This window comes from Copadichromis virginalis, linkage group LG7 (assembly GCF_057382275.1).
Source record: "Copadichromis virginalis isolate Kocher_CV1m ecotype Utaka linkage group LG7, C_Virginalis_male_GT1.1, whole genome shotgun sequence".
Classification (NCBI taxonomy): domain Eukaryota; kingdom Metazoa; phylum Chordata; class Actinopteri; order Cichliformes; family Cichlidae; genus Copadichromis; species Copadichromis virginalis.
The window spans coordinates 64,600,269-64,613,388 of NC_140624.1; the positions used below are offsets into that span (position 1 = coordinate 64,600,269).

General features: G+C 42.4%; 1 protein-coding gene across 1 annotated transcript in view; it reads right to left on the reverse strand.

The window, feature by feature from the left end:
* tead1a (TEA domain family member 1a) overlaps positions 1–13,120 on the reverse strand; it is a 50,130-nt gene that overhangs the window by 5,154 nt on the left and 31,856 nt on the right. The window contains exons 5-11 of the mRNA XM_085464742.1: positions 11,845–11,976; positions 11,587–11,636; positions 10,129–10,190; positions 7,802–7,929; positions 5,900–6,073; positions 1,817–1,957; positions 1,276–1,428 (exon numbers count right to left, since the gene is read on the reverse strand). Coding sequence (XP_085320868.1) covers positions 1,276–1,428; positions 1,817–1,957; positions 5,900–6,073; positions 7,802–7,929; positions 10,129–10,190; positions 11,587–11,636; positions 11,845–11,976 — 840 coding nt within the window. The remainder of the gene's footprint in view (positions 1–1,275; positions 1,429–1,816; positions 1,958–5,899; positions 6,074–7,801; positions 7,930–10,128; positions 10,191–11,586; positions 11,637–11,844; positions 11,977–13,120) is intronic.

The following is a 13,120-nucleotide window of genomic DNA, read 5'->3' on the forward strand; positions in this document are numbered from 1 at the left end:
TTTGGGGTTGTGTGATTTTTGCAAAAAAAGTGGATAAAGTAGCAGCGAGAGCTCTGCACAGACGCTGAAGAAGATTCTCATTATCTATTCCCAGTGAATGTAGTGTCACAGAGACCTGGCACCGGCTGGTGTTAAAGGGGACCTACGCTGCTCATTCCCAGTTTCATGTTTTTATTCTTGGACTCCACTAAGGTGGCTTTGCATTAGTTTAAAATCACTCTTGTTTATTTTGTACTGGATCTTGGTGCTGCCCCCAAGTTCATTCCATAGACTGTATATAAAAGTAGGTCAACACAGATGCTGACTAGTGAAATCCTGTTGTGAAGTCTTGAGCTAAGCTTTTTCACTGCTGTCATCTTCCCATTTTAAAGCCAGACATGATGAGGGAGGGGTTGGTCTGCCTGGGAAACTGAGACACACTGAAGCTCATGTTGTAAGAACTGCTCCATCACCTTCCCTGCCTTATCTTCCCGTGTGTTTGATGGGAAGTAGGATCTTAATATACTCCTCTTTGCAACCAGCTTGATGAATCAACCACTTTGATGTTCCATTCCTTTTCCAGACCTAGAATCTGTGTGTGGCGGGGCGTGGTCTGTGGTGCCGTTGCAGGGGAGATGGATGCACGTGCATGACATCGGCAGTCACGCGTCGTCGGCTGGAAGATCTGCACTGGGTCCTGGGTTATTGTTGTTGGTGATGCGTGCGGCTGGCAGCGGGAGAGCTGAGGCCATTCGTGTGTGTTTAACAGCAACCGAGTTAATAAAGAGATGCTGAAAAGCACAAGCCTGTGGTCGGGTCCGTCATTAATGCCACACTGTACATCTTTGATATACAGTCTTTACCTTATCCACTCTCTAAAGCAAGCGGTTTTAGCTCTTCTCCCTTTAAAATCTCCCTCTCTGTAATCCAGCTTTCTACTGATTGGCTGTCAGTGTGAGATGATCATATTAAGGATATTAATAATTAGCTTCTATGACTCTGACATCACAGAGGTCTAAGAGTTTAAAAACTCAGTTTTTAGACAGGATGAAACCGGAGCTTTTATCTCATGGGGATTACCTGTACATATGTTGACCTCATTATTTGAAGCTTCATGTTTAATATAAGCAATTGCCATGATAACAGTAACGATATAACAGAGAATGAGGAAAAGCGGAAGAGACGTCCCAGACTTGGATTAACTGCATTAGTGTAACATTTTCACCCATCGAGAGAAGGAAGGTGGTAAATATATATTTGCATAACATAAACAGTACAGCACACAGAGAGACGCACCAGCAAAATAGTGAAGTTCTCCAGCACGCTGTTCATCATGTATTTCTCCGGCAGGTGTTTGAGCTTGTGGATGAAGTTGATCATGTATTCGCACATCGGCGAACGACTGATTCTGTAGACAAAACGCCCGTTTTCAAACCTCGCGTACTCCGTCTGTGAGAGAGGGGGAAGCAAAGGAAGATGCTTTAGCCAAATAATATTACACAACGCACCAATGAAAGGCACCTCCATCAGTTTTACACATCAAAAGCAGCTTTCTAGCGAAAAGCTCAGCCTTTGAAAATGGTTGTGTAACATTATGTGCAGCTGTGGAAAACTGTCAGGCCTGACATAATCATTTTTGCTAGTGTCATAAGGGATTATTTGATGCCATCGAGGGCTTAAGGTGAAGAAAATGAAGGATGTGGTGGTTTTAAAGCCCACATAGGGAGTTACAGGACATTTTGCAAGTATCAATATTTTTTCAGTCTGAATGCAGAAATCACCTGCTGTGTGAATAAACCCCACATGTTTCTATTTAGCAGTTATCCTCAGTCCTCACCTCAACCTTCTCAACCACCTGCTTGCCAAAGGAGCAGACCTTGGTGGAGCAGGTGATTGTCATGTTCTCCGAGCTCTCGTACTGGCTGGTCACACCGTAGAAGGCTGCGGGGTCGTCCTGCACGTTATAATTCAGGTCCGCCTGGAAACCACAGAGCAAAGACGACAACGCAAACATCAGGTCACAGAAAACAAGCACGTTTAGTCCTGTTGCTTTTCTGAAGCTAAAGTTTTCCGACAGTGCCCTCTGCTGGTACTGCACCATAAAAGGTCTCCAGAGGACGAGCAGATCCATGATTATGATGCTGAAACTGACATGAAAATGCAATGTGCAACCTTATTTTTCAGTACATGAAGTAAAAGAATCATCTCCGAGACTCTTCCTCCATCCATCAGTGCAGAGTGCTGTTTTAATTGGGCACTAAAATGTTCTGAAACCTTGCATATGCATGTTTATCTCCTTAATCACCTCATAAAACAGTTAAAATGCAATTTGTTGTGTAATCTTTAGAAGAAGAAAAAATGTATTGTTGTAAAATGTGGGGATTGACCTTTATAACATCCACATTTGTTTGTTTGTTTTTTTTATTTGAACCAAACCTTTATGCAGGTGTTTTATGAGACAGGAAAGAGGCAGGTACAGGGGGGAAACAGAAGAAAGAAACATTTTCTTATACAACTTTGTGCGACTGAAGTTGAAGCAGAAAAATGTTTAATCAGAGCAGAGAGAACACGCTGCACCTGGACTGCAGGCAGGGAGGAGCGAGGAAGGGTTTGTACTGTTTGTAATGAGTCCTCTGAGGAGCACCGTGCGTCTCGGGGCTCAGAGAACACACAAACACAAACACCATATGCTTACTCGCTTACATTTACATCCATTCACGTGCACACAAACATCAAACCGTGCTCTATTAAAGCTGCAGATTATCAGAAACACACTCCATTGTGGTAGATCTGAGAGCTTTTTAATTAAATTCAAGGGAAGGCTCTCTACATGACACACACACCCTCTCTCTTTATTTGTTCGCATGCTGCAAGCACACCTCACCACTTCACAAGCCTGCAGGCTCCTGTCCTCTCCTGGATTATTTCTACTGTCCAACAACCTCCTCACCTCACAGTGATTTTGTCGGTTGACCAGCCCCACCCCAGAACAGGAGTTCTCCAGTCATGGAGCTTAGCAGCTGCAACTAACAGGAAGCCTTGGATTTCTGCTCATGTTGAAGCAGTGCAAGTGTAACACATGCAAAGAGGATGGTGTCGTTTTAGAATTACATTTATGACAATGACGGAAAGAGGAAAAGGTGTCGAGAATAGATCGTCTGCTGTAACATGAGCTCATCTAGCTAGCAAATCAGTGTGACTCCTACTAAGCTAACTTGCTTACGAATTAGGGCTGTGACAACATCTGATATCCAACTCGAAATGCTTGTGGTTAAAAAGAATTACACAATATCCACTTTATTTTACTTCTCCAGGCAAGGATTTTAGCTACTCTGATTAGCGACTAACAATACAATGTAGCCACACGGTCACAGAACATCAACTCAAAGGCCACCACAATGCTACAGCATAATAACTATGACATAGCATCATCAGACTGAAGTACTGTCTGAAAACATGAAGATAAAAGCCAGTATGTTTTTCCACCGTGAGCACTGAAAGCATCCAACAGCTCAGTTTGTCAATCACCAAATCCAATTACTTTAATTGACCCATTCATCTGAGATGATTCTAAGAAAAACTACTTACTACACCTTTACACACATTTAATTCATATTGCAAATGACAATGACGTTTTTATCTATAGATCACATTTCATTACATGTAAACTCAATCCACCTGACGCAGAAGATAGAGACATAAAAACCTGTGTATGTTTGCAATGCCTTAAGGCAGTCAAAGCTGCACAACAAAACAACGCCAACGCCTATTAAGCGAAGATCTGTGTAAATAAAAAGGTTTGGGGTCTGTTGTTGAATGTATGCACACATGTAACTGAGAAGAGAGTAGCTTGTTCCAAAAATCAGCAACACAATAGCTGAAAGCGTCCGCCTATGGCGTTATTTTTGTGCCACTATTCTGAGCGCACGTAAAAAAAAGTTTGCAGGTGTAAGTGTTGCATTTTGAGGAGAAATTTATTTTGAGCGAAGAAAAGCTGAATTTGAGTGAACAAAATTCATTCCTGCAACGCCTGTTACCCACCAGCTGACCGGGTGGTCACTCAGGTTAAACATAATATATGAGGCTGAACTGACAAAAAATCACCGACTACACCACCAGGTATTATAGGAAAAAACAATAAAGCCTTTGAACTAAAACAAACGCTGTTGTGACAGTGACGTACACTGTCTTGTTGGTATATATGTATGATTTATTTCACCTTCATGTTTCCAAACCGATATGATGAGCAGCAGCTTTTACAGCTGTGGCTCCAGCAAACATCAGCTGATACTAGAAATTAATTTTAAATAAATTCTAACAACAGCTGATCAAGCTTGAACGTGCTGCTGTTGTTGTTTAGCGCAACATCTGCTGGTTTCCTGTTTCTGGCGCAAAGTGGGAGATAAACAAACAAGAGAGACGATCAGCTGATCATTGATCAGTTTCATGATTGAAGTAGCAACAGGAGAGAGAGGGGAGAAGATGAGAGAAGAAGAGGCAGCTCACAGCGTAAAGACAGAATAACTCCAGCTTTGTGTCTTTTTCATTGTAGCTGAAGTCCGGGACTAATCGCGTTCCTTTTCCCCTCAATACGGATGTATTGTAATTGGTCCAGCCCAGAGTTGATCATGACGAATTGGCTAATCCACCACCTTTCATTGTTTATACAGTTACAAAAACAAACAAACATAAAAATGAAAAATCATCATCGGCTCACCGGGGCCGGTTCCAGTCCAGCTATGCGGTCAGCTGGTGGGTAACAGGCATCTCCGAAAACGTTAGAGCACTTATGCAAAAATGTGATGTCTTGATGAATCGAGCAGATATTAGAAGTTTACACAGCACCATTCTCGCATGAAAATATCTTAAAAGTTTATTTTCAGACCCAGAAAGAGCAATATTTCAAACTCCGCCACTTTGTGTTCCTCCGCCACTGCCTCGATTGAGTTTTGGACGAAATGGATTCTGGGATATTGCATTTTGTCATTTCGAGCTGATTGGAGACCAAAACAGCCAATCAGATTTTTTTGCATCCAAGTCTGTGATTGGCTGGTTTTGTGGCACAAATATAACGGTGTAGAGAAAGAGTTGAGCGCGCACGGGCAGAAATGTTTAGAGTGCGAGCAACACATTGCGAGCGAGTGCAAATGCAAAAACTGACCGAACTGAGGGGCTGCTATTGTGCGTTTGTATGGATAATAGCAAACACTGAAATACATTTTTTGCACGCAGCAATGAATTTTGTTCACTCAAATTCAGCTTTTCTTCACTCAAAATAAATTTCTCCTCAAAATACAACACTTGCACCTGCAAACTTTTTTTTACGTGCACTCAGAATAGTGGCACAAAAATAACGCCACAGGCGCCCACTTAGATCCAATTATTGTCATCTTACTGGGTTTTTTGTTACTGACTTTTTTTCGTAGAGGCTATAAATTATTAGTTTGAGAGTCGGATTTTTGGAAGTCCTATGGTACAGAGGAGTTCTGAGAAAGGACAGTAAAGTCAGCACACACACACACACACACACAGGTGAAAACAGCTACCTGTGAGTCTGGAGGTGAGCAGGTGTTCAAACAAAGCATCTGCGCTTTCATCAACCCACCACCTCCATATTCCAGGTGGACAGATGGAACTCACACAAGCACACACACACACACACACACACACACACACACACACACACACACACACACACACACACACACACAGTGCTGCGTAGAAAAATAAGGGAACTTTCCCTGGGTGGGGGCAGAGGTGCATGGAATGCAGTTCTTGCTGACCCTACTCGGTGACGTCCAAAGCATTTTCAGGAGGAAAAAACATTAACCTTAGTCCAGAAATATTTTTAAGATATTTGACAGGTACTGGAAAAAAAACTCAAGTAAACAGGAAACTGATTAAAAGTTTGTCTGCTTACCCAGAATTTGATCAGGTAGAAGGCGTTTTGTGGGCCCTTATCAAACAGCTCCTTCAGACCTCCCTTCTTCTCGGGGAACTTGTCGTAGATTTGCCGGATGTCCACACACTCCAGCAGCGGATCGCTGTAGCTCAGGCTGCTCTGGCTGATGTGCACAAAAAGGTGCTTGTTGTACTGAGAAGAGAGAAACATTTGAATCAGACGGACGCCAGAAATGTGGAGATAAACACACTGGGTACGCCTAAAGTTACTTCAAGGATCCTGCTATAACTTTTCACTGTAATTTTGAACCTAACAGAGAAACAGAAAAATATAAAGTTAGATCAGCAATCTGGTGGATTGTTAAAAGAAAGACTGCACGTCATCACAGCACAACCAAAAGCCAACAAGACCACAGAAGTCATTGAAAGTGCAACGAGTTATCTCCATGGTTTAGAAAATCAACTTATCGACATGAAACACAGTCAAGAACACTCTAAGCATGAATTGAGACACTACCGTTCATCGAGGTTGTCAAGTTCTGCAACCAAGAGACAAGCTACTCTCTCCCCCCGAGGACCCAAAAAACCCTCAGAAATGTTTCTATCACTAGCTGTGATCTCAACCCAGCAGATCATGTTGTTCATTACTGAACTAATGGCAGAGAAAACACCCAAACAAGCCGCCACTGAAGGAAGCTGCAGTAAAGGTCTAGCAGAGCATCTCAAGGGAGGAAACACTCGATGGTGTCCATGGGTTCTCCACTTCAGGCAGACTGCAAATGGCTTTCATCCAAGCAGTGAAAAAATCCTCATAATACCTTTGAGCCTCTGAAAACAGGATTGTGTATAAATGGCTGTAATTCCTCAACAGTTAATGCAAATTTAGTGTTAATTCCCCTGAATTAAAGCTGAAAGCACTTCAGTCAGATCTTCGTTGTTTGATTTAAAGTCAAACGCTGCAGTCGCTGCACAGGCAAAGCTGCAAAAACTGTCTTTGTCCAAAAGATTAGGAACCTAAATGTGTGGTTATCATTTAATCGTTAAATTTAAGTCAGGTTTTATCAATTATAACAAACTGAATGCAAGCATAGCTGCTAGAAGTTATGGCTAAAACTACAAAATTAAACTGAGGGATAAACTGCTAATAATTCAACTGTAATCTCAGTATCCATGTAAGCTGCTGATTAATACGCTTATGTTGAAAGCAAACTTCAAATTTCTATTTCTGAGCTCAAATAGAGGCTTTACTGACTTACTCCCACTGACCAGTTTCAGAACAGGACCACGGCAACTTTACTGGGCTGTTCTCTGACCTGCTTTTCTTAGACAGGGTGTGAGTTTGTTTGGCTTTGCAGCACAATAAATCATACAGTTTAATGCAATATTGGCCAGCTATACAGATCACAGAGGGCAAAAAACTTAATAGAAAGATCTGCTAGTCTGGTTGGTTAAAAAAAATACATAATTTTCTACATTTTTACCCAACTTTGTCTTTGCCTACTGATAAATCTGCATGTTAAATGTGACTTCAGTGGGATGGATCTACATTTAAGGACTCCATTTATTCCCACTAATGTAAATGATGCCGTTTGACAACAGAATCTATTTCACTGTACAACAAAGTCACTGTACAACAGTTTTTTTCCCACTAAGCAAACAAAAAGCAACAAGATGAATGCCAGCTGTCTATGAGCCCAAGGTAGAAAAATGGCAGTGAGTACGCAGCGTGGCAGGATGACAGATAGACTGAGCAGACAGAGAGATAGAGCTTTACAAAGGTTATTCATACTAGGCGACACACAAAGGGCTTTAACGCTGTTCTCTGCTGTGGGGTTATCTGTCATCTCTGTTTATGGGACAATAGGGAGTGCTTATTGTAGTCTGGTGCTGGATATGTGTGCATGTGTGCGGAGTAACTCACTGCCTCCTGGTCCCTCTGTGTCTCCAGGAAAGATGAAAACTCCACCAGTCGTAGTTTGGTGGTGCCGATGGAGCGACCCTGCCATGCCGGCTCTCGGTGCGTTTGGGCTGCACTGGGAGGTTCATAGCCTTGAACACACACACACACACACACACCATTTAATCCCACTTCACCACTGCAACATGTTCAATCGTGCTTTTTAACGGGCTTAGCAGTAATGTAAACGTGTAAAACTTTAAGCCATTACTGGAGGCCTGAGGACAAAAGCCGGCTGAGGTAAAGGCGAGGCACTAAAAAGCGGTTAACAACAGTATATGTAAAGGGGTAACAATGCAGGGGCCACAGCGAGACCCCCGGTTGCTGCCTCAAAACTCACTCGCTCCATTTTCAAAAACCTCGCCACTCTCGTCACTTAGTTTCATGCTATTGTAACTAGCACACCCCATCATCCAATCTGAAGAGAGGAAGCTCAACAGTGCCGGGTGAGCCAAGTGACGCGGCGCCTTCTTAAATTCATGAAACGTAACTTTTGTTGACCTCATCTGTGGTCAGTCATGTGGCTGGCTCAGTTCTGGCTCAGTCTTTTTCTGATTTGTCATGAGTGGATAAAAGATTAGAGATGTTTTGGGGCATTTCCAGTGGCCGTGGTTACCTAATTTTCTGACAAACTCAAATTTTAACTTTTTCAAGAGCAGCACTACACTAAGGAACTCGTTAGTTTGGGTGCCCTGTTCCACATTTGAGAGGACAGGCCACGCAGCTGAGGTTGTTTTCCACTCTGAAACAGCAAAGCTAACAAGGTGTGTGCAATCAACAGGTCAGCCAATAAAACTAACTTTTGTCATTTCATTAGTTTTTCATTGTTTGACAGGATCGTAATATAAAAATTAGGTAATATATTTAATAAAAATATTAAAAATGAGACCACCTCCAACTTTCTCAGTTGGTACCATCATGTAGCGATGGTGAACAGAGGCCACGCTAAACTTGCTGAAGAAACTGGCTGTGCGCTGCTTGTCTGTCATCTTAACCTCAGTGACGTTGTTCATTCCTCGCCACATATCTCTTGTGGTCGCGTGTGGCCTCCAGCTTCACCCTTACGTGGACTCTCACTCTCCTCTGGGAGTTCACTTCTTCCCTGTCACCTTAAAGTGTTTCTTCTTTATACTAAGCAGTTTTTGTGGATGGCTGCGGCTCAGGAGGTAGAGTGGTTTGTCTACTAATTGGAAAAGTGGTTCGATCCCTGGCTCCTCTGACACCTGTATGTCAAGTATCCTCGGGCGAGATACTGAACCCCGAGTTCTCCTGATGCATCATTTTTTTCAGTTAGGCAAAGAAAAAGCACTTTTGTGAATGTGTGTGTGAATGAGGCTTGGAGTAGAAAAACACCAAGAGCTTAAATTGAATAGAAAACAAGTACAGTCCATTTACCATTTCTTTTAGGTCACTAGGTATCCCAGGCTTGGTCTCAAAGTAGCATACAGGCCTGGCTCGTATCATCACAAAATTGGATCTATTCTTTGATGCAGCCAGTTGAACTAATAATGTCGTCTGATGTAGATTCCAGACTGTAGACTCAAAGCAGCTCCTCTGGATAAAGGTTGTAACAAGAGGAACCAACTTCGGTGTGAGCAGCACTACATTATGGACACGTCACTGGGTATAGTTGTCTTTCTTGCTAACATTATCGGCAGCAAAATCATATCCGAGGGATATTTCTATCTGGATAGCTTGCCAGCTGTTTAATGGCAGATGTATAAGTTGACTTTTTGCAGTAATAGTCAATGTGTGAGCACGAGCTGCACACTAATGTCCTCAACACTGGAGTTCACTCAGCGGCAATGGAGGTCATTATTGATAATGGTTTTCTGAGGTTACACAGAGTTTTTAAGTTGACAGGACCAAATGAACGCTGCTTGCTATCCTGCTACTCCTTGTATTAAAGGGTATATGGCTCCAAGATTAAAATTACTAGCATTTTCAGGCAGTAAACAGACAGGCTCAGCAGCTGCACGCAAGCTGCAAAAGCTATGCCAAGCAATCAAAGTGCAATTTTCCCAGAAATTGCACTTTCCACCTGATATTTTCAAAGCTGCTTCTAGAAAAAGCAACACAAACTTTTAGTACAGATGACGTAAGAAAAGTCAGATCGACACCTTTTCCCTCTCACGACCTCTTCACGATACAAAAGCGGGAGTGCTGGAGACCCAGGTGTTCAGACAGATTCAAAAACCATCCTGTAGTGAGGCAGCGGTCTAAATGGCAGGAGACAGGACTGCGAGTCCTCTTTAAAAAAAAGAAGATAATTGCGCTGTGGTCCGTCTCACCTGAGATCGTGGTGGTCCCTGCTGTCTGCACAGAGTAGGCTTGCTGAGAGAAAGGCTTGATGCTGAGAGAAACAGAGACAGAAGCAGAAAGGAAGCATTGTCACTGTACTTACATTATACAGCGAGGAAGTCTGCTGTGCGTCTTGTATGAACAGTAGTAGAAGCACAGAGATCAAGAGCAGCTCCGAGTTCAGTAAAAGCTATACCAGCCCTATTTCCAACCATTATCATCATCTCACGGGCACGTAAGAGCAGCAGGTGATGAAATGAAAAGGGGGTTTGAACTTGGTGCAGCTAGCCATGTGAACAGAAACTAGGCCAAGAAACCAGCTTAACCATGTTGGAAATCAAATGTACCGTTATTTTCTAAGGAATTGGAAGATTCCACGTGTCACTCCTGCAAACTAATCAGATTTATGACTTCTGAATTGCCACCTTGTTTAAACATCCATTCATTTATTCTGATTGCATGCATCTGGATGTGTCTGCGAGACTCTTGTTATGATTCTGTGTGCTGCAAAAAATGCATCAATAACTTTAAGCCAAATCCAGACTGACAACACTGAGAAATCTTTGTGTGTTTGAGTTCTGGCTTGTCATATTTCAAAAAGCACTTAGTAGTAAATGGGATGAACCCTCTCTGACATTTCAAAAACATAGCGAGTACTCAGTAATAATGTCTACAGTCAGAGGAGTGAAAAACTCCTGATGTGAGGGTTTACAAGTTCACTTAAATGAAACAAAGTGCATGTTTCACTGTGTTTAGTACAGTTAGTGGTTAGTATGGCCACTGTCGGTGAAAATGGAAATTACAGAGCAGTTTAAGATTTAAAAACTTACAAATTTAGAAGACATCTCATAGATTTTGGGGGGGAAAAATAGGTCTTTTTTTCTCTTGGTCAACGAACTATATTGTGTTACTTTGCAAAGGTGTAACAACCTCTTCACACCAGTGCTGCTGCCGGTGCTTGACATGTGTTATGCCTCCAGTGGATGAACTAATCAAATTTTAGCCTTCTTGGCAATCGGATTAAGCCATAAGAAATTACCCGTGATTTTAGAATGACCTGTAACCACATTGAGCATACTATCAGAAGCATCCCGGCTTCACGGTGCTGTAAATTGGGCCTATTTAGAAGAAAACAATACGCTGATTTGGGAGAACTGACAGCTTATCAAGTTCCTTGACTTAAAAACGAAAATCTCCCAAGTGTTTGCTTGTGAATTCTTAACTTTATCGACAGATTTTACTTTCAAATCATCGCAATCTTTCCATAAAGTCGTGAATTGATCTCAAGTTATTTCTCAAATCCTATCCCACACCTGCAGACCAGTCGCTGTTATTTCATTTTACTACAAAAGGGCATAATATGCATGATAGTTTGCAGTTGTGCAAGCATGGACAAAAGAGAAAACATGTAAAGTTGGATGAGAACGTGTAAGGTGACTGCGACTCACTCTTCTGCGGTGGAGCTGGACTGTCCTCCAGGAATCATCCCCTGCCACAGCTGGAAAGACACACATGCACATTAATACACTGGACTGAGAATGCAAACCATGCATGCAATGCAATCTCTGCATGTTTTTTGTGCACTGCCACTTCAGATTGCTTTATTTCTATTCATCCCCTACTCCCTGTATTTATTCACAGAGAATAAATACAGCACATCTGTGTATGTATGCATGTATGTATGCACGTGTGTGCGCAAGTATTACCTGTGCATTAGCAGGGAAGCTGGCACGGACTATCCCAGGCAGCAGCTTGCTGTGTATGGCCGTGGCTGAGACGATCTGAGCAGAGGACATGGAGGAGATGCTCTGCAGAGCTTTCTCCTTGGCATTCTGGTCCTGCATGTAAACAAACACCACACACTCATTAACATCGTCATTCCTCTGAACATTGTCATTACCGTGCAGCTTGTGCAGATCAGCAGTGAGTCATAAAAAGCCGGAAAATTCATGAAATTGAGAAGAAGAATCTGAATTGTCTTGAATAATGGAATCTTAAATATTAAAGCTTGAGGGGAAAACACTGTCCCTGTGTGACTGGATGTGATCAGGCTGCCACTTTCCTGCTACTTTTTGATTGCACAAATTAACGTACAGCAATTTAAGTAAACTGCCCAACATGGAGCAGCTCATTTGCCAACAAAACACCGTGTAGCTCCAAGCGAACAATTACAGGAGCTTCTTTTACACCCTTATCAGGGTCAGACTACATTCTTTCGTATCTAAATCTCTTGCTTTGTAAAAAACTGTCCCTGTGACGTTTCAGAGCGATTCAGGGGACAGGGCTTTGTCTTTTTGTGCGTGTCATTTGGGTGTGGTGATGTTGCTTGTGGCCTCGAGGGAAAATCATGGCGACATGAGTGGTGAGCGGCGAGGACAAATTGTACAGCAGAGCTGAATGTGCTTCAGACGGCGCGGTGAACATTGCTGATCAGAGCTGCTGCCTCGGGGCAAACGATAACATATAGCAGATTTATAAGCTTGATGGTGTGGGCTTATTTATAACGTGAACAAAAAGGCAGCATGAAACTCATGAAACAGCTGAAAGAAATGGAATTAGAGCCACTGCCATAGCTGGAGAATCACTAATTGGCTGCTTCACTCAAGTTAATTGGCACTGAGAGAAATCTCTCCTCCTAGGGGAGGTAATAACATTATAGGAGGCACTGAAATGGGAATCATGCTGGATTTTCATATTAAATACCAGGAGCCATATGGGTATGATAACCACCTTGACCTCAACTCATTCCTTCAAAATCACCAATGATCCTGTTCCTGTTGAATGAGGAAGTATTGTGAAATCCACACAAAGAGTCGCATACGTAGTTTGATTTTTAATAGATGATCAGAAAATGTATTAAATCTGCGAAGCAGCAAATGTTACTCGGACAGCAGACACACTATCTGATGATCTTGTATCTTGAATGGTCTCATGGTCTGGGATGTGATCTACACTGAGCTCACACTTTCCCCATTCTTCCCA